The 20,581-nt window shown below is 58.4% G+C and overlaps 1 protein-coding gene across 5 annotated transcripts; it reads right to left on the bottom strand.

Moving 5' to 3' along the window:
* Positions 1 to 729: 729 nt before the first annotated feature.
* Kif12 (kinesin family member 12) lies at positions 730 to 7,744 on the bottom strand. Of its 5 annotated transcripts, none has more exons than XM_078048017.1 (19): positions 7,553 to 7,713; positions 7,393 to 7,458; positions 7,225 to 7,303; positions 6,988 to 7,115; positions 6,785 to 6,860; positions 6,262 to 6,396; positions 5,950 to 6,085; positions 5,175 to 5,266; positions 4,862 to 5,018; positions 4,123 to 4,241; positions 3,939 to 4,043; positions 3,266 to 3,368; positions 3,088 to 3,178; positions 2,821 to 2,907; positions 2,417 to 2,507; positions 2,239 to 2,343; positions 1,588 to 1,688; positions 1,383 to 1,501; positions 730 to 1,104 (listed from the first exon to the last, which is right to left on the bottom strand). In XM_078048017.1, exons 1-19 carry the CDS (start codon positions 7,597 to 7,599, stop codon positions 965 to 967), a joined length of 1,977 nt encoding a protein of 658 aa, XP_077904143.1. In that variant the 5' UTR covers positions 7,600 to 7,713; the 3' UTR covers positions 730 to 964. The 5 variants fall into 5 exon arrangements, with proteins under 5 accessions (XP_077904143.1, XP_077904142.1, XP_077904145.1 ...); XM_078048016.1 differs by having other exon boundaries at positions 5,845 to 6,085; XM_078048019.1 differs by lacking the exon at positions 5,950 to 6,085 and having other exon boundaries at positions 7,553 to 7,744.
* Positions 7,745 to 20,581: the final 12,837 nt, after the last annotated feature.

Below are 20,581 nucleotides of genomic sequence, written 5' to 3' on the forward strand. Positions count from 1 at the left end.
CCTGTCTGCCCCGCAGCAGTGGGGGCTACCAGGGAAAGCCACCTCTGTCCATGTGGGTCCCGTTGGCAGCTTACAGCTCCAAGTGCAGCTGACACTGGGTGTTTGTTGAATGAATGAGCCCATGAGCCCTGTGGGCCTCAGCTTCCCAGACTGTAAACGCCACCGTGGAGTTGACCGGGGGCTTCCTGTGCTGAGCCGCTCCTGCTCCCACTCCCCATCCCTTCTGTCACATCCAGACAGGATGGGGAGTGGGAGCTACAGACCCCCCATCCTCCTGGGCACTCAGACAGGGACCACGGCATTCCTCACATCCTTGGTCCTCGTGAATGCTCACAGGTCAGGCGCCGTCCCCCCAGACAGCGGCCCAGGAAGGTGCAGGCCTGAAGCATCTGAAGCCAGGTCTCCTGAGCCCACCAGCACCAGGACATGCAGCTAGCACAGAGCAGGGGGGACCCTGGCCACTCGAGTGCCCCAGCTCAAGCCTCCCCCAGTGAGACATTCACCATCCCATGCCCCCACACCTTCCCAGTGCCAACCTACCAGTGGCACATGGTAGGTGCTCAGTTAAAACTAGTTCGATACATGAAGGGAGCTGGAAGGCTAGGCATCCCAGACCAGAAGAGGACACACATCTGTTCCGAGAGTCCTCGTTCCTCCTCGGACTCCCCAAAGAGTCCTTCCCATCTCAGATTATTCCCTTAAGGAAAATGACTGACGCACAGAACCAGACCCAGAGCCAACACCTCTCTTTATTCATACATTTTGTCCCCTGCTGCCTGGTTTCTCAGGACAGTCTTATCTCAAGGGCAGCATCCTCCACTTGTCTTCCCAAGGAGCCCCCCAGGCCCTGGAGGTATGTTCTGCCCAGTCCAGCTGCGGGCTGAGTAGCCACAGCCCCTGCCATTCACAGAACCGGGAGAGCCAGCCCGGGGCGCATGGCAGACTCCTGGTCTCCACGTTGCCTTCAGTGGGGAGGGGGGGCTCCGTCTGGGCTCTGAGCACACTTGCTGGTGGGTGGCTGGCTCTGGCCCCGTCGCAGGGAGCTGCCGATCTGCAGTCTGAGGGCCTCCAGTCTCTGGGCGAGGTTCGGGACCCCGGCCCCACCTATGGAGCAGCGAGACTGGAGGCCTGCCCTCCCGGGGCCTCCTGCCCTCCTGGGGCCTCCTTCAAGCCCAGCGGGCCAACACCCTCTGGAGCAGCACCCACACCCTCCCCGACAGCTGTCTGTGCCTGGGGCCCTAAAGACAGAATTCCAAGGTTTGGAGCCGATGGTTCTGAGTAGTCCCTCCTAAGCCCACCGCCCAGAGACGGAAGCCTGAGGCCCGAGCACCCCAGGGCCCCTCTCCGAGGCCTGAGCACCCCAGGACCCCCTCCCCCTTCACCTTTCAGCACTGGCGGCGTCTTCGGGGGCCCTATGGGCAGCGGGGGGGCTGAGGGCACCACCTCCTCCCCGGTCAGCACCTCTGCCAGGACGCGGGTCTCGGTCCAGTCACTGTGGCTCCTGGCCAGGGCGAGCGGGTGGTCACAGGGGAGCATTTGCCTCCCCAGGGCTCCTCCCCACTCAGACGGCCCCAGGGCTGGGCTCACCTCCCTCCTGGGCACTGGGCAGAGCCGGGGCTGCACGGGGGTGCCCAGGCGGGGGGCCGGGCAGACAGGGGCAAGCCGCCCGGGGCCTCGGGGTCTGGCACCTATAGGAAGATCAGAGCCCACACTGGGTGACCTCAGTCCTGCCTCTCCTTGTCCTGCTTTCCTGGTGCTGGCCATGACTCCTGGCCATGCCTGTCCCACCAGGTGCCCAGAGTGTCAGGCCATTGTAACAGGCGGGGTCTTGGCCGCCTTCCTCTGGGCTACAGGTGACTCATGTAGTGTCCTGAGACTGGGAGCCTCTGGCAGGCAGGAGCCGCGCCTGGGCTATTTCTGAACCCTGGGCACCTGGGACAGAGGCTGCCCGCAGCTGGGAGCCCAGGGGAGGGGACTGACGAGGCCAGCAGGCGCAGGAGCAGCAAATGCACAGATGGGCAACCACTCAGGTGCAGGTGTGAACCAGCAATCGAGGGCTGTGTTCCTAAGAGATGGTGGGTGGCACGTTCCGCACCCTGGGCTGGGTGCCCCAAGCCAGCCCTTCACCCACTGTGATGCAGCCCGGAACCCAGGATCCCTGGGGTCCCCGATCCCTGACTCTCGACCTCTAGATCAAGGTCCAGGTCCCCCAGGTCCTCCCTGCCCAGCCTTTCCTACCTGCGGCTGGTGGTGCTCCCTCCGCGGGCAGGCCCAGCGGGCCAGAGGCACTCGGCACAGAGGGCAGAGGTGGCAGCAGGGACAAGAGCAGAGGGGTGGCAGTGCCTGTAAGTGGGCACATCAGAGGCTCCGCGGCATCCTAGTTTGTCACCCTTGCAGGCTGGGTGGGGAGACTCACGTGGCAGGGGGCGACTGGCACCATCAGGCAGGAGCACGGTGGGCCGGGCACAGGGCATGGCTGGCAGGGGGCGCGGGCAGAGCAGAGGCGCCTGCAAAAGAGCTCTGCCTGTGGCCGCTGCCCCCCTGGGCTGGCCTTAAGGCCCCTCAGCAGAGCCAGCAGCACATCCTGTGCCCAGGGCCCCTTCCCCTGCCCTCCAGGCCCCAAGGCGCAGGTGAACCAGGACCCCATCTTAGAGAAGAGGAAACCCAGGCAGCGAGGGGTCAAGTGACAGGCCCAACCGGGCACAGCCAGGAGCTGGCAGCGCTGGAAACTGAACCCAGGTGGACCCAGAGGTCAGACCGCCATGTCACTAAGTCCCTCTGTTCCCGGCTTCCCTCTCTCTAGGCCGCGGCCGCGCTCACCTTTCCAACTCAAGGACCTGCTGGGAGAGGACGCGCTGCTGGTTGCGGGCCAGGTCTCGGCTACTCTGCAGCTGGCTTATTTCTTTCCTGGGAGAGGACAGGCCCCCTAGGTGACGGGGTGCTGGGATGTCGGTCAGGCCCTACTCACTGCAGCCCAGTACCAGCTACAGGAAGCTGGGGGACGAGGGGGCAGGGGACAGGACATCCTGACCGAAGCACCCGGCAGGGAGGGGCGGTGGTCAGTGGCCCCCTGGGACTGGGCTGCACCTGAGCCGCTCATTCTCCAGCATGAACTCCTGCAGCATGCCGTAGAGGTTCCGCTGGGCCCAGGCCACCCGGGCTCCCCGGAGTGCTGGGCCTGTGTGGGAGTGGGCGGTGACGAGATCCACAGGAGCAGCAGACCCAGCCACATCCACCTCCACCTCCACCCCCAGGGAGCTCCTACCCTGGGGGTCCCTTTGGTCCAGCTGCAACCGCAGGTGACGGTTCTCTTCCTGGAGCTGTAGCATCTCAGTCTCCAAACGCTGAGGCTGCTTTGCCATAGGGGACTGCAGAGAAAAGAGGCCCAGAGCCACCCTTTAAGGCTGTACAAGTTGTGCACTGCACAAGGCCTTGCAGGGGTGGGGAGTGAATGGGACCTAAAATCCAGCCCATGTTTCGCTTGCCAGCCTCGAGCCCTGCACGAGGCTGTGTCTATCGGGAGCTGGCATGTGCTGCCCACTGTGTCCTCCTGGAAGACCCCAATCTGAGCTGGACTGGGCTCTAGGTCCAAACCCAACTCATTTTTGTTCCAAAGGCCCAGATTCTGGCCTCTCAAAGGACCCTGTATCAGACCCAAGCTCCACTCGCACTGAACCATGATGCCAGCTGAGGTCCTGGCCAGGCTCTGGATCACGTCCCAGATCCCACCCCACCCTGGACCTGCCCAAAGCTGACTGTGACCTTGGCTGGGACCCTGGTCCCACCTGCCAACCATGATGTCACTTCCAGGATTCCAGCTTTCAGCCCACCTCTGACCCAGGCCCAGACTTCAACCGTGAGGCCTTCAGGCTGCGACTCCTGCCTCCTGATGGGAGCCCACCTCCCCGGCCCGTCCCTGCACCCGGGAGCCCATTCACCTTGGGGGCCTGAGGCCGGGTGGTGACTCGCTGGGCCCGACTTGCATAACGCAGGGTGCTGAGAGTCTCAGGGAGGCACTGGGCAGAGGGGGACACGCAGGCCACCTGGAGAGGACCCCCTGAGTGCTCCTCCCTGGGAGTCCCTCCCCCAGGCCCTGCCCTCCCAGCCAGACCCCTAGGGTACCATGAGGGTGACCCCACGCCCCCCTAGTGAGTCTGCCAGCAACTTGGTGAGCTTGCTGTCCCGAAAAGGAATGTGGCTCTGCTTCCGCTGTGGGTCCAGCAGCAGGGAGATGCAGTGACCTGGGTGGGGAAAGCAAGGCCCAGAAAGGTTGCACCGCTTGTTCAGAGTCACACAGCTACAGAGCCGGAGCTCCACCCAGACCCAGGCCACTCCAAAAGTCCATCTTCCACACAGTCTCACTGCTCATTCAGACGGGTGTCCCCTGCCAGCCTGGGCCTCCTGACCGCTCAGATGGCCTGGCCACCCTAGTCTCCAATGCCCAGCAGGGTCCTGGCACTTGTTAGGGACCCAGGCAGTTTCTAATCAATGGCTGAATGAAAAGGAATTTCGTGAGCACCTCCCGTGTGTGGCACTGGGAGGTGCTAAGGCCCAGGCCCGTAAGGACCGAGGTCCCATAACCTGGGGTGGGGACATAGGTGCAGCTCTCTCCCTTTCTGGGCCTCAGTCTCTAGGTGAACCAGCACCTCCTAAGTTGGCATGTCACTCTCGAGACCCTGGGAGTTTACAGTCTGAAAGACAACGTTCTAAGTAGGGAAGAAAGACAGCCCAGGCCTGTCTCCCGGTCAGCTCCTGGGCCCACCCCTATGCATCACAACGTCTCTGGTCCCCGCTGGGGGCAGCTATTGGGCAGGTGCACAGGAGGGACACAGGAGACCAGACTGGCGTCCCCAGGCCTCACCCAGGGCCAGCAGGCTGCGGTTGATGCTGTTGGCCTCCAGCATCAGCTCCCCACGGGATCCTGTGGCCGCCACCTTCTCACTGCCGGCCAGGTCCACGAAGCACAGCTTCCCACCAACAGGGGGCGCCCCGGGGTCCGCGGGAGGCATCTGTTGGGGCTGAGGGACCAGGGCTTGATGGGGACTGGGAGGACGGTTCCCATCAAAGTCACGAGGTGGCAAGGCCAAGCGTTTCCACTGCCACCCCACCTCCAGCACACACCCAAGGTGGTTCGCACACGCCCTGGGCAGCTCCCTCCCCATCCGGGCACTCACAGTGGGGCGACCGATGTAGAGCGTGAGCAGAGCGTGGCTTCGGCTGGAGGCCTGGTTCAGGGTGTGCGATGATCTCCTTCTCCGGCTGAGACCTGGAGGGGCGACCGCGGGGAGCTGCACTTGGTAGAAGAGAAGGTCACAGCCAAAGAGGAAGAGAGCAGAGGGCAGAGAGCCCCCGGCACACAGAGGCAGAGGCAGAACAGGTGTTGGTTCAGGAAAAGATGGGATGCGGCTCTGGCTCTAGCAGACAGGACTAAGCAGAGGGGAGAGAACCCAGAAGAATGACGTCACCCTGACATCCATAAACACCTCTCCTATTGATGTGTAGGAGCGGGCGGAGACCAGGCACAGAGTCACCCGAGGAATGGCAGAGCTGGGGACCCGCACCCTGGGTCCTTGCCGGAGGAGGGATGAGCCATAACTATTCTATCAATATTCTAAGCTTGAAGGAACCAGGCTGGGACCGAAGGGCCGAACAGCCTAGGCTAAGAGGTTCCACCTCTACCCACAGGGCAGGGCAGGGGGAGGTCCTGGAGCCTAAAGGGGTGTGGCCTGGAGCTTGGAAATGGGCTGCTGGGAAGAGGCTTGACCCAGCTGGAGGCTGGACCTGCAGGGAGGTCTGGGCTTTAAGGAGTCTGGAAGGCACCATCCCAGGCCTTGGGGACATTACTGGGCCAGGTCTGAGTTGCAGGTTTGCTGGTCCTTCTCCCCCAGGGGAGTTCTCTGGGTGGAGGCACAGCCCTCCGCCACCCGCAGCTCCTGCAGGAGCTCGCACCCATCTGAAGAAGGTCCATCAGGGTCTCCAGACTCCTGAACTCCACCACCCGCAGCTGCTCCACGTAGAAGCCCCGGGTCTTATTCCAGCGAACGGGGAGCGGCCGGGGAGACCCCAGGCTCAGCAAGTCCCGAACCTGGGAGAGGAGGGAGCAGGGGAGAGGAAGGCTCCCTCTGATTCTGCGCTCCATCCGCCCAGCCCTTCTCGACAAGGTTCCCACGTCCCCTTCGGCCCCCTGACCCTGGCTCCTTTGGAGAGCCACGCGTCTTCCTTTCCCTTTGGGCTCTTTACATTTATTCCTCCCTTCCCGACCTGCTCGTTGTAGATCTCCAGGTAGGAGGCACGGAGGGTGACGGGGGCGCCCAGGTGCTGCACGCGGTCCAACAGCCAGGCGAAGGTCCTCTGCATGATGCCTGCCAGGCTGGGGGGCACAGGCACCCCGTCCCCCTGGGGGCAAAACCAGCTGAACCTAGGCGCTGGCCCCGCAGCAGCAGCCCAGTGATAAGTCCCTTCTTCCCGGGCGCGTGCTGTGCGCAGGAACCCTGCCCAGTTCCTACCAAATATCTCATTTAATCCCCACTATCATTTCCTTATCAGGTTTTTCATCATTTCCAAATGAAGAAACTGAGAACTAGTTAAGTAAAGGGATCAAACATCGAACCCAAAGGCTCCAAACGGGCAAGTCCCTTCTCCATGATCCTCAGTTCTCTGCCAATAAATGGGGCGGGGCCGCATCATCCAAGCCCAGTCCGCGGGGAGACCCAGCTGCCTGCAGCTCGCAGGATCCCCGCCCACCAGCCCCGATCTTGGAGGGCTTGGCGGGGGCTCCGCGCACCTGGGGCGGCGGTCCGGTCAGCGTGTAGGTCTTCCCGGAGCCCGTCTGGCCAAAGGTGAAGACGGTACAGGAGAATCTGCGGGCGGCAGAGCGTGGATGGACACTGGCTGGGGCAGCGCACTGGGTGGGTGCGGGAGCCCACCCGCGCCGCGCCCGGGCCACTCACCCGCGCCACTCACCCGCGCCGCGCCCGGGCCACTCACCCGCGCAGAGCCAGCTCGCCCAGCCGCCGCACTCCGCACGCCCGGAACACGTCCTCCTGCGTGCGCGCCCCGTCCAGCACCGCGCCGAAGCGGAACGCCACGTCCGGGCCCCCGCCCGGGGGGCTCACCTGGGGACGGCGATGGGGGGCGGTGGGGGACACTCTGGAAAGGGCCAAGATGCCGGGAGAGGCGGGTGCCCCGGTGTGCTGTTGTAGGGTGGCTGGAGGGGTTTCTCACCTGCAGAGTCCGGGTCCCCGAGCAGTGCAGCGCGCTCTGCTCTCCTCGACGCAGCTCGGCCGCGCTCATCGGACGCACCCTAGATTCCAGGGAGCAGAGATGGTCCATCCTGATAGCTCCGTGGGTCCCATCTTCGCCCGGGGAACCTCCTGGTCAACCTATGCCCACCTGAGCACCACTTGGATGGGCGTTTCCGGCCCCTCTGACCCCTGCTCCACGCTCCGCGCGGGGTCCCTGTGGCAGCAACGTGAGTTAGGGTCTCTGAGCCCTGCGCTGTCTGCTGGGCGCGACGGTCGGGCTCCCGGAACTGTCCCAAGGTTCTGCTTACCCGTCGGGAGAGCCACGTTCCTCCATGTCCAGCTCTGCGCCCGGCATTAGCCCCGCCCGAGTCTGGATTCTTTGCTTGGAGGGCTCGCTCTCCAATACCAGCTCTTTTCCGCCGCACGGGGACTGTCTCCACAGGGTTCATTCCCGCCCCCAACCCGCCAGCCCGGCGGTCATCCATCCGTAAAGCTCCCGCCTGCCCAGGGCTAGCTAGTTAAAGATTTACCCACCCCACGCTGAGCCCGGAAAGTCCCAAGTTAGGCCCCCTCACTGAGACTCTTACTCCTGGCCAGTTCCATCAGCAGGGACCCATGGGACCACCCAGACCAGCCTCCTTTGTTCACAAAGGGACAGGAAACCAGGATACGAAGGACACAGTCAAGGCCACAGAGCTACCCTGGGCAGAGCCTGGACCAGGCTTGTCCCTCCACACACCGGCCCCTCTCCCAAGAGTTCCAACTTTTCAGTTCTGCACACAGAGAGGGGAGGGGCTTGGGCACCAGGGAGGGGCCCAGGTCTCAGACAGCTCTAGGGAGGTCCCGGCTGCCTGTCGCTGAGCTGAGAGCAGGTTTCCATTATCTGGATAAATATTGGAGCGCCTGCGTCTATAATGCCAAAGCTAATCCAAGGCCAGGGCGCTGTTTGACTTTCCCCTCAGGCTTCCGAGAGCAGCAGAGATGTCTGTGAGTGCGCAGCCTGGGCAACCATTCATTTTGTTCCATTCTCCAGGCTGAGCACCAGGGCAGAAGAATCACAAGCAGACCTGTCCCTCCCAGCTCCCAGTCCGACTGAGTGGACAGGAGAACAATCCAGTGTGCAGGGCCTTTGCAGAGCTCAGAGACTTGTAGGAGCCAAGGGCCAGGAGGTGAGGGTGGTCCAGACAGAGGACACTTGCTTCAGGAAGACACTGAGGGGCGTGGAGATGGGTGTGGCAGGGAGAGGTGGTTTGAGGTGGACTCATTTCATGGGGGGCACATCAAGGAGCTGGGCTCACTCCTCAGGGAACCAGGAAGCCACTGTGTGTCCCAGGAAGGAAGTGACACTGTCGGGTCGGCATTATCAGTGGTACTGTCATTCTGGCTGGCTCTATATGTTCTCTGAATATTTCCACAAACTCCTCTCCCCCTGAACACACAGCAGCTGGAAATCCTAAAATCCACCCGCTGTGTACTGTGACAAATGACAGCCAACCATCAAAGCCAATTTCTAGAATACGGGCCACCGTGGGTGGCAGCAAGCTGCCCAAGCACTGGAGGTGTGCACGTGAGAGCCACTTGTCAGGTTAGTTACAGGATCCTCTGACTGGCTACAGGGAGAGGTCTGTAGAGCCAAGAAACAGTCCCCAGCCCTGCCACTAAGTGGCCCCTGAGCCGGGCCCCCCTGGCCTGTGTCCTCCCTGTGAACCGGGTGAGTGGTCCTCTCCCATTCTACATGGTCGTTTTGAGAGTTCCATGAGACAGAACTGAAAGTTATTCGCACACGGTAACGAATTCCCTGAAAGCCTAAATAAAAATCCCCAAATGATCTTCTTTCCATTTTTCAACCCCTGAGGTGGATCGGGAAAGAAATACTATTCCTGTTTCTCACCTGGAAAAAACAAAAAGAGGGGAAAGAGGCACTGTCTCCTGTGAAGGCAGGAGAAGCCCCCACAGAAGGAAGCAGCTATGCACATCCCAACTGAAGAGCTTAAATCAAACACTGCAGGCGGTAGCTCCTGATGCCACCTGTAGCCTGTAGAGTCATAACTCCATTTAGAGACGAACATATCTTCGCATATAATGTGAATCATCCCTAGGTCACTTGTAATACCAAATGCAATGTAAATTCTACGGAAATATTTGACATATTGCATTGCTTAGGAAATAGTGACCAGGAAAAAAGTCGGATGTGTTCAGTACAGATGAAGCCCTTGCAGGCTGAACCACATGAGGGATCCACAGCTGTTTGAATCCTTGGATGCAGAACCCACAGGTGCAGAGGTCCAGCTGTATGTAGTAAGACAAGAAAAAGAAAAAAAAATGGATGTAGCAACTGGAAAGAAAGAAGTCAAGTTGGGAAAACTCATTTTCACAGACTCTCCACACAAGCTACTGCAGTTAATAAATGACTTTAGCAAACTCTCTGTGTACATTGTCACTGTGCACACATTATCAATGTGGTTTGAGTCTGGCCCATAAAGGATCGTGCATTGGAAGCTGGGTCCTCATTGTGGCAGTATGAGGTGTGGTGGGACCTTTAAGAGTTGGAGCTTGGGCTGGGGATGTGGCTCAAGCGGTAGCGCGCTCGCCTGGCATGCGTGCGGCCAGGGTTTCAGCACCACATACCAACAAAGATGTTGTGTCCGCCGAGAACTAAAAAAAAAAAAAAAAAAAAAAAAAAAAAAAAAAAAGAGTTGGAGCTTAGTGGGAAGTAGTTCCATCCTTGGGGCTGCTGCCATCGCCATTGGAAGGGATTAACATAGTCCTTGTAAGACCTCCAGTTAGTTCCAGTTAGTTCTCTCAAGAGTGAGTTGTTATAAAGAGTGAGCCTGACTTCTGCCCATGCTCTGGCTTCCTGTCTTGCCATGAGATCTCTCCCACCATGATGCCATCTGCCATGATATGATCCAGACAAGGGGGCCCTCACCTGAGCTGAGTCAAAGCCTGTGATGTGCCCTTGAGCCTCCGGAACTGTGAATTAAACACCCTTTTTAAAAATAAAGTATCCACCCTCGGGTATTTTGGTATAGTCATGGAAAACTGATTAATGCATACCCTATATGTTAATTACATAATCAAAAATTTTAAATTTAGCATTTAGAGCAGCATCAAAAAATAAACTTCTTAGAAAAAAATTTAGTGAAAGATGTGTAAAAACCACACATTAGAAATGGCAAAATATTATTCAGAGATATTCAAGAAGACCTAAATAAAAGGGACTGTTATTTACTGTTATATTACTGTTTTCATGAATAAGAAGACACAGCATTGTGAACATGTTACTTTTCTGCAAACTGACATGTAGATTCTATTTAATCCCAATCAGTATTCCAGCAGACTTTTTTAAATGGAAATTGACCAGCTGATTTTAAAATTGACATGAAAATGCAAGGCTGTATTCTAGTTAATAATGAAGAAGAACAAAATCAGAGGACTTTTGTTATCAGATATCAAGACAATGGAAAGCAACAACATTCAAGATAATGTGTACTGGGGCAGGATAGCTGTGTGGAACAGAAGACGCTTGCATCACCAGATTCATGACAAAGAACCCTTGTGATTCAGCTGGGAGAAAATGTTCTTTTCCATAAACTAGGCTAGACTTAGTGGATATCTACATAAAGGAACACAGAATCCTCGACTTCATTCTTCACATCATTTACAATATAATTTTTTAAATTTTTATTTTATTTTGGTTGTAGTTGGACACAATACCTTTATTTTTGTGCAGTGCTGAGGATTGAACCCAGCACCCTGCATGTGCTAGGTGAGCGCTCTAAAGTGAGCACTCTACCGCTGAGCTACTCTCCAGCCCCTACGATATTAATTTGAAATGAAACATTTGCCCAAATTTAGAAGAAAATCTAGGAAATGTCTTCATAACATCAGGCATGAACAAAGATTATCCAGACAACTCACGAAAAAGCATGAACCATTAAAAAAAATGCATTCAAATTTTAAAATTCGGATCATCAAAAGCTTCTACCACGAGAAATTCAAAGGCAAGACACAGTCGGAGAGAGGTTATTTGCAGAGCATCTATCTGACAGAGGACTTAGGTCTGACATGTATACAGAACTTCTACAAGTCAATAAAAGATGAACTAACAACTCAATTTCTAATTGACAGCAAAATTTCAACAGACATTTCATAGAAGGCGAGACCCAGATGTCTGATAAACGCTGGAGAAATTAAAACCGTAGGGAGGGACCAATGCACACGCCCCAGGATGGGCACAGTGGAGGAGATGCCGCACACTAAGTATGTGGGGCAGGAGCAGCCAGAACCCCCCCAGGTTACAGGTGAGAGCATAAATAAGCCTTCACTGGACACTAACGTGAACCGGCTTCGTCCTGTGCCCCAGCACTTCTGCTCCAGGGCTGTGCCAGGGAGAGATGAGGCACCTAAGGACACACCCAGGAAGGCTCACAGCAGCCACCATTATCTCCATCTGTCATGGCTACCACCACCATCATCACAAGCCATCGCCAACCACCACCAGGACTCCACTACCTACCAACACAACCATGTGCCCAGCAGTGCCACGACCCTGCCATTACCGCCACCACCCTCTCCACTTCCACTATTGATGGCTCTCCTCTGGAGTCTGTGCTTATTCATTCGGGGAGATTAAACATGCAAGATCGGGCCCCAGCCACGGCACACCTGAGCCGCGATGGCTCCCAGTCCCTCGGTGTGCTCCAGCCTTCCCTGCTCTGTCTTGGGTCTCTCCTCTATTAGCAGGCTGCCCCTCTTCCTCTGTGATGGAGGGAGAGATGCCGGAAACCCAGGTCCCCTGAGCAGCTGCTGCAGGGCGCATCTCGGGGCCCCACTAGGGGGCAGCAGAGCCCCGCCGTGGCCCAGGCGCCCCACAAAGGCCTCTTTGTCAGGTGTGGTCCTGCTCTTTCACACCTTCTCCAGAGCCCGATCCAGGGCTGACCAGCCCAGCGTAGTGGAGAGGGAGAAGCAGGGCCTCAGAGGCCTGAAGGAGTGCACAGTGATTGAGGAAGCAGAGGACTGTCCCTTGACACCTCTGCCCCTGGGTCCTTCCTCCAACCCCTGGCCTCCCTGGAGCCCCAGCCACACTCTTGTGGGAAACCCTACTGGGCCTCCCTTGGGCCTCTGAGTGGAGTCCAGCTCCCCAGCCTGGGACTTCAGGCCCCTCCGCTGTCTCTCTGTCCAGCTGTCCCGTCCACTACCCGACTCCTGCAGCCTGCGATCCAGCCCAGAGCTTTCCTGGCTCTTGTGCCCTTGTCCCTTCTGCCAGGAGGGCTGCCTTTCACGCCCTGGACTTGTCACCAGATCAGGCCAGAGCTGTGTCTGTGTCCCCACAGCCCCTCGAGCTTCCCTCCTCCTGCCAGTGGGAGCCAGGGACAGCGTCTCCTTCGTCCCTGTGGTCTCTGAGCCAGCACAGGGCCGGGTACCCAGGAAGAGCTCAGCGATGACAGCGGGTGGAGGAAGGGAAGGAGCCTGGACAGAGGCAGGATGGAGGAGAGGAGGCTGGTGAGGCCGCCGGCTGCACCCCGCTTTGCTCCCGGGTCCGTCTCTCCCCCTCCCTTCCTCCGGGCTAACCACAAACGCTCCGCTTCATGATGTAAGGATTCGGTTAGAGACTCATTCATCACGCAGATCATCAGCTCCTGCTACAAAGAACTCTCAAATGTGCTCAAACTTGGGTGACATTCCTCCCGCTTGGGTCGCGCTGGCCTCTCAAATCCAGCCAGCTGCTGCAAATTTAGAATTCCCAGTGTGGGGAGGACCGGCCCCGCTAGGTCCAGGTGTGCCCCCTGCTCTTTCCAACACCGCCGTGACACGCACGCGGCCCAGGAGGGCTTGTCCCCATTTGTCAGGCTGGGGCAGCCTGGGGGTCCCCCTGCCAGACAGTGTTGGGTGGGGAGCTGTGCAGGGGTCAGTGGGGCGGCAGGAGCAATCCCGGGGGCTCTCCCTGGATCGCACACGCCCATTTTCCAGTGCGACACCCCACGGGCTGCAGGGAGACACGGGTCTGGCAGCTGTCTGAGAGTTCCAGGGTTGGCTGGAATCTTCCACAGGTGTGTAGGCCACAGGACTCGCCCCACCAAACTCTCCTAAGGAAGGACCTGAAGGCCTCACTGGGTTAAAATCCGTGTGGCCCTCGTCCCACTTCACAAACAGAAGGAGGGGTCCGTCCAGGCCGAGGCAGCAATGGCCTTGATGGTCAAGAGAAGTGGCCTAAGGAAGAGGCCACGGGCACTCTGCTCCTGAAAGTCTGTCCCCTCTCCTCCCACACTAGGAGCTTTGTGAGGACGGGGGTCCCATCCTGCTGCCTAGAGTTGGCCCCACCCCAGAGGCACCCTCTACGGGCCTGTTGGGAAGGTGAGGGCCCAGCAAGAGAGACAGAAACCCCGAAGCCAGCCTTCCTCTGGGGGCCAGATGAGCCTCTCTGGGCACTTGTGAAACCAAAGGACTCCAGGAGGTTGAAGCTCCCTGTCCTCTCCAGGACCTAGATCTGCTCCCTGGTTATGGAAGGAGCTGCCTCGGAGTCTCAGCCGCCCACTGCTCACCCTGGATTCCTGTGAGCTGCTTGTTTCCCTCTCAAAACAATCAGCGTACACACAAGAACGGTCAAGGGTGCTCAGGAGCATCTCTCGCATGACGGTGCCTCATGCATCTGGAACCTTCTAGGTCAGAGGGATGGGAGTTCAGGATCACTGAACCAAAGTTCAATACTTGGAACTTTGTTCAAAATATTTTTCAATACTTTTTTTTGTTTTAATTAATTATTAGAGTGACCCTCTGTGACCAGCACAATTGACCTCATCTCACAGATGAGGAGACCGAGGCTCAGAGAGGTTCAGCAACCTGCTCAAAGTCGGTCCTAAGTGGAAGAGCCTGGGTCCTGTCCTCTGTCCTCTGTAGCTTCCTTCCAGGAGGAGTTTTGCAAAGTTGGACTTCTTGGAACACTGAAGCTGACCTTTCACACACACACCTTGACCCAGTTTAATCGTCCCTGTTGAAACTGGTTTCCTGTCACCTTTCACTGCCCACCTTCTTCCCCAGGGAAACTGGGGAAACTGTAAAGCAGGGGATCTCCACCTGGAGTCACCTGGAAACTCTGGGCCCCTCCCCAGAAGACTCTGATTAATTAGTTTGGAGGTGGAGTCGGGACAGAGGTATTTTTAAAGCACAGCCTGAGTTGACAACCTCAGCTTCTGGGTTTTCTCTGTGACCAAAGCCTGGTCAGCAGGTGCCCTGTGCTGGATTCTGATGCAGCCATTTCCGGGACCCTTGAGGGCACTTGGGGACCTTGTGTCTGCTCTTTCCAGGGTACCCACCCTTCTCTTGAGAATAGACTTTCAGGTGAGCCATCTCAGCGGGTCCCTGGAGGATCTCTTCACTTTTCTAACTTGGAATCCACTGAGAAATCATAGGCCGGGCCGAGGGGGGCAGCCCACCGGTCCTGCCGAGGGGCTCTGGGGACCCTTTAAGAGTTTTCCAGACTCTTCCTGTTCCTGGTCTCCTCTGCAGAGGTGACACAGAGCTGCTCACCATGAGGTGTGAACTCAGCATTCCCTGACCTGCCTGGTCACGGACTCGGGGCCATGGTCCCCTGTGCCATTTGGTTGTGGACAGAGTGGCTGCATTCTCTCTGATGTGGCAGGGGTGAGGGTAAAGTATCCACATCTGTCCACCTCATGGAATCCTACGCTCCCTGGGGCAGAATCCATGGGAGAATCTGAGTGGGTTCAGTTCTGCGGGAGCACAGAAGAGGAACGCTATTCCTGCCGGGACTGAGGGTGGCAGGTGGGGGTCTGGGAAGGTTTCCTGGAGGAGGCTTGAAATGATGGGTAGACATGGGGGCAGGTGAAACAGAGATGAGCATTTCGGGTAAAGAGAAGAGCACGTGCAAAGGCCAGAGGGAGCCCAAGCAGAAGAACAAACTACTGCCAAGAGGTACGGAAGGTTGGAATGATCAGGGGCTCATTCTCCAAACTGCCAGAGGATGCAAGCGCCCTGGGAAGCCCAGGGACCAGGCCTGGCGTCAAGCTCCCCTCCACGCACTCTTCTGGAGGAGCCAAGTGTGGGCCTGCCCCCTCCTTTGGGCTCTTCCCAGGGAGCCCCGCCCCCTATCAGCATGGAGGACACCGAGTTCCCAAGACCTGGGTGTCTGCCAGGCCCTGCTGCTCACTCCGTGTCTGGGCAGCAATGCAGAGCCGGGGCTTGCACATGATCTTGGTCCAGCAGCCAAGTCCTCAGAGTGGGTCCCCAGGAGCAGCAGAAGTATGTCCCCAGAACTGTTCCTGGCTCTGTGGGCTGAGAGAGCCCCCGACACACCGCCCTAAAGCTCAGGGAGGAGAAGCGCCCAGAGGAATCTAAGGCTCTGCCTGCTTCCAGGGACCTGGAATTTCTAAGAGCAAACACGGCTTTGTCTTCCTGAGGGGCCGTGGTGGGTCTGGGTGTGAGGTGTCCTCCAGAAGTTCACGTGAAACAATGCAAGAAGGTTCCAAGGAGAAATGATTGGGTTGTGAGAGTCTTAACCCAATCAGTGAATTAATCCTCTGATAGGGATTAACTGAGTGGTAACTGGAGGCCCCCCCGAGGGCGTGGTTAACTGGGGGCATGGCTAACTGGGGGTGTGGTTAACGGGGGCGTGGTTAATTGGGGTGTGGTTAACTGGGGGCGTGGTTAACTGGGTGTGGCTGACTGGGCGTGGTTAATTGGGGTGTGGTTAACTGGGGGCGTGGTTAACTGGGTGTGGGTGACTGGGCGTGGTTAATTGGGGGCGTGGCTGGGGCACACACTTTGTATCTGCTTCTTGATCACCGTGATGGGAGCTGCTTCCCTCTGTCCCGCTCCTCGGCCTTGATGCGCTGCCTCACCCCAAGCCCCAGGAAGGGAGCCAGCCTTCTCATGACTAAGACCTCTGAAACCCTGAGACCTTCAAATACGTTTTCCTCCCTTACAGTTGCGCTGGTCAGATCCTTTAGTCACAGCAGAGGAAAGCTGGCTAAAACAGAGGGAGAGGCAGCCCCCCACACCCCAAGACTGTCCCCAAGAGGGAGTCAGCTCCTCACCAAGCTCAGGTGGACTCCATCAGCCCAGTGCCAGGGCTCTGCACCCTTCCTTCTTCTCACCAGCCTCTCTAACTGCACCCTGCTCCCTTTCAATTTCCTGAAACGGGACCCTCTCTCTTCTCCGTAGAAATGAAGGGGACTGAGCCCTCTCAGACCTCCTGCCCTCCCCCGGCACGAGGCCCCCTCCGGCTCTCCTTTGCCACGGTAGCTCTTCCGTCACCACCATTACCCCCACCCTTCACCAGTGCTGCTCCCGACCTCTAGGACTGCCTGCAGGGGCTTCCCACGTCCCACCCCGTCCCCACCCTACCAGCAGCACCTCTCCCACCCACGACCAGCCCTTCTTAACTGCCCCTTCCTCTACCTCCCGCTGCTACTGGCATTACTAGTACTTCTACAACTAACTACCACTACTAGTATTTATACTGCCACTACTTTATTCCTGCCACCCTCCCAGTGGTGACAGTGTGCTCTTTGTGGCCACCCCGAACAGCAGCATGTATGTGCAGGTCCCACACGGTGGGCCGAGCCTCGAGCTGAGCACTCTGTGTCGATGGATGTCATTGAGTCATCGCAGCAGATTTCTGGTGTTACTTGTTCTCCCTCCGTTAGGCATGGGGACACTGAAGTATGGGGCAGCTCGGTAAATTGCCCAAAGTCGAGGGACAGGAGGAGACTGAGCTGGGACCATCACCTGCAGACAGTCACAGGGAGGCACCAGGTCTGAGATCTAGAACTCTCCTCCTCTGCCCTTGGTCTGGTTTCCTCGCCCCATCTCGAGGCCTCCGGGAAGAATTCTTTGAGGCTGAAGACGAGGGGCCCCCTCTCTACCGATGCCTGTGAGGGGCAGCGCGGTGGGGGCTCAGCACGTGTTTGCACAACTGGGATCCAGCAGTGGCCTTTGTAACAGGGATGAGGGTCCATGTGGTGCAGGAGGAGGATGGAACTTCACAAATGTCAGGTCTGTCCAAGAGGCAAAGCTGGGGCCGGGTGGGTCGTCCATCCATTGGTGACCTCGATTTCCACCCCAGCCCCACGCTCTTCTCGGGGCCAGGCAGGGCTGTCCTGGTTGGCAAAGCCCGCGCTGCTGTTCCACTGTTGAACTCCCACGACCACCCTCAGCTGGGTGATGGGCTCCGATGTCACAGCAGCCTTTGAGGGATTCCTGGGCAGTACATGGACACCTCAGGCTTGAAACAGCCCCTCCCCACCAGCCCGGGATAGGGGCCTCCTGCCTGGGAGTCCAAGAGGCCTCTTTGGGGCCAGCCCGCTGGCCCCTTGCAGTCCAGCCACCTCAGCCCCTGTGGTGGGCCAGCCCCGGCCCCTGGGGAGAGAAGGAGGTATTTCCAACCCAGTCCTAGAGGCTGGCCAGGAGTGGGTGCGGGCTGGCGGGCTCTGTGCTCTCATGCAGGCCTGGCCTTTGGCTGTGGAGACCTGGGCAGGGCGTCCAGGCAGCCCAGGGCAGAGAGGCTGGCAGGCCTCCCCAGAAGGCAAGATGTAGATCGCCAAGACTCACAGGCACCTCATCCAGCCCCTCAGCTCAGCTGAGCCTGTCCTGGGCCATCACCTCAGGCTGAGGCACTGTCCCTGCTGTCCCCAAGAGATGGGAAGAAGAAGCAACAGCTGATAGGGTCCTGAGCAGTGGCAGAGGTCTGAGGCCAGGTGAGAGCAAGCATCTGAGCATCTATGCTATGCCGTCTTCTCTCCAGGGACTCCCTGAGGGGGTAATTCTAAGCCTCATGTGGCTGCTCCCACGTAGGTGAGGAACGTCATTGCTATGTGGATTCCCTTTCAAATCACCAAGCAATTCCTGCCCCAGGACCTTTGGACGTGCCATTTCCTGTTAGAAGTGCCCTTGCTTTGGTTCCTTACATGACTGATTCCTCTGTCTTCAGGTTTGAATTTGAAGTCACCATTCAGTGACACATTCCTGGACTCCCCTGGGTGACAGGCTCCCTCCCCTCCCATGCTCATGTCCTGTCTGCCATCCTTCTCTGCTTCTGCCCCAGGATTCACATTCAGTTTTGTTGATTGCTGTTTGTCTCTCTGCCCTGTGACGGCAAGGACACAGTCTGCCTTATGGACCATCACGTCCCCAGGGTCCAGCAGAGGGCCGGACACATAGAATAAACATGGAAGGGGAGGCATTCACTCACCTGTCATTGTTGGGGGGGGGGCATTGCTCGCATTTGAACTTGGGTCTGCCTACCACGTGGCCTGTGCCACCTGTGAGCATGCTCAGTGACACCGCATGCCCCACAGTGTCCTTCCCTCAGCCAGAGGCACGGCCTTCACACGCTCTGCTTGCGCATCCCCAAAGTGCAGGGGGCTGGTCCCAACCGTTGCCTTGTTAGAAGGTCCCTCCCAACGCTGTGTGACCTCAGGGTGACAGAGGGGTCACAGTTTTCTCAGCTGCTGACAGGGAATCAGTTCTGTCACTAGCACGAGGCTCCCTGGACCTGGCAACTCACTCTGGCATTTGTTCATTCATTTCCTGAGCCCCAGCTGGGGGCCAGGCCGAGGCCACCAAGGAGACAGCGAAACAGCCTCAGTGGCTGCCATCTCCCGCTGTTTCAGGCCTGTCATGGCCTTTGGGCCCTGGAACAGCCCGCGGGGAGGCTCCTGGGGAGGGTCCACCCGGTAGACCCCTGCTTCTGGGAGCCTGTCCTGCATAGCAACCCACTGGGGCTGCTGAGGGACCAGTCGAGTTCATCAGATCTGCTTGGAGGGTCTGCACTTCTCCACGCTGCTGCCGCCTGGGTGTGGACCAGACCCACATGCGCACAGTAGGTCCAGGGTTGGCCAGCCCGGCCCAGGTTGTGAAGTGACAGGGACCGTCCCCCTGCCAGGGCTCTGGAATTCGCAGGGCGGCCGGGCTCAGTGTGCCTTTGTGAGCTGGGCATACCTGGCCAGCCAGCGCGGCTGAATAGCGGCCTCTTTCCTTCCTGCAGGTCCCCTCCCCGCACACGCCCGCCGCAGCCCACCGCCCCCTCCCGCCGGTCAAAGTCAACAGGAGCGTTTGAAAAGTCTTTCTGTGTGGAGAATCTGTTTGCACAGGGGGAGGAAGCCGAGAGCTGGCCAATAGGTAGAAATATTAATGAAGCTTCTTATAAAGGGCCCATTCACGGCTCCCGGGTAAATAGGGCTCTTGTCGGGCTCCACGTTATCTGCCAAGTTCAAGAATGTGGTCTGAAAAAATAGCATTTAAAGGGCTGAGGTGGAGCCTTAAATGGCCGGCGTGCTGGAGCTGGGGCCAGCTCCTGAGGAGCCGTGGTGAGGGGCTGGGGACAGAGACCCGGGGAGCCCCCACGGAGCTCAGGGAGGTCCTGCCCCTGCCTCGTGCGGTCCCTTCTTGCCAAGGTGCTGGGCAGGGCCACAGCTCCCCTGCTCAGCTCCAGGCCCAGCATCCTTGATACCCCCGTTGGGGGTTTTGTCCCCTGGGTGCCCTGGGGTGGAAGGAGAGCCGTGGAGGAGCTCCCAGCCAGGGTGCCAGGCTGGGCCACCCTGTGCCATCTTCTCCCACCCCAAGCCCCACTCCGGAATTGCTACCCAGCTGCTCTGTAGGAAAGGCACAAAGGACACACCCAGGCCACTCGTCTCACTCAGGGAAGGCCGCGGGCCCTGGGAGCCACCCTGCAGGCCTGCTCTGCAGGCCCGCTCTGCAGGCCAGTAGCAGGTCCAGAGCTGGCTGCCACCAGCGTCTCCCAGATCAGGGACCCGGCACTTGAGGGTGGTGCCCAGCCTGAGGCGGGGACTTGACACTTCCATGGACAGTGTCCTATTTTTAGCCTGGACTTCAGCAACTGGTGAACCAAGGCCGTTGTCCTAAGCTTGGCTTTCCCTGGCCACCGCGTGTCCTTGGGCGGGTGACTGCCTCTCTGAGCCTCAGCCTCCTGGTTTGTGAAATGGGGTCATGGAGACCAGGCCTCCTGCAGAGGAGACTCAGCAAGAGGGTGTTGGTGAAGTGCCCAGGGCCGTGCCAGCCGCTTTGTGGGTGGCCTGGGATGGCAGCTGTGGACATTTCTTTTTCTGTCCCGGCCTGAGGCTCTGGGAAGACTGTGCCCTTGGCTTTTTTGGGCTTGAGGGCTGGTTTTGACCTGGATCCTAGAAGCCTGTCCTGTGCTGAGGGTCACGGGAAGCTGGTAAAATGGGAGTCAGGGGCTTCTGCTACAGATGGCACCAGGTGACATGGTCACACTGCTTGTGAAGGGTGGCGAGGGCAGCGTGGCTGGAAGCTGTGCCAAGCAGTGTGACCCTCCGTCCCCTCCCCGAATGGCTGCC

Source organism: Ictidomys tridecemlineatus, chromosome 4, assembly GCF_052094955.1.
Source record: "Ictidomys tridecemlineatus isolate mIctTri1 chromosome 4, mIctTri1.hap1, whole genome shotgun sequence".
Taxonomy (NCBI): domain Eukaryota; kingdom Metazoa; phylum Chordata; class Mammalia; order Rodentia; family Sciuridae; genus Ictidomys; species Ictidomys tridecemlineatus.

Excerpts from the sequence above, each read along its gene's own strand:
- Kif12 (XM_078048016.1), bottom strand. The coding sequence starts at position 7,599 with ATGCCGGGCGCAGAGCTGGACATGGAGGAACGTGGCTCTCCCGACGG. Across the intron at positions 3,369-3,938 it reads CCCGGCCTCAGGCCCCCAAG|TCCCCTATGGCAAAGCAGCC; the intron begins GTGAATGGGCTC and ends TTTTCTCTGCAG. Across the intron at positions 1,502-1,587 it reads GCCCAGTGCCCAGGAGGGAG|GAGCCACAGTGACTGGACCG; the intron begins GTGAGCCCAGCC and ends CGCCCTGGCCAG.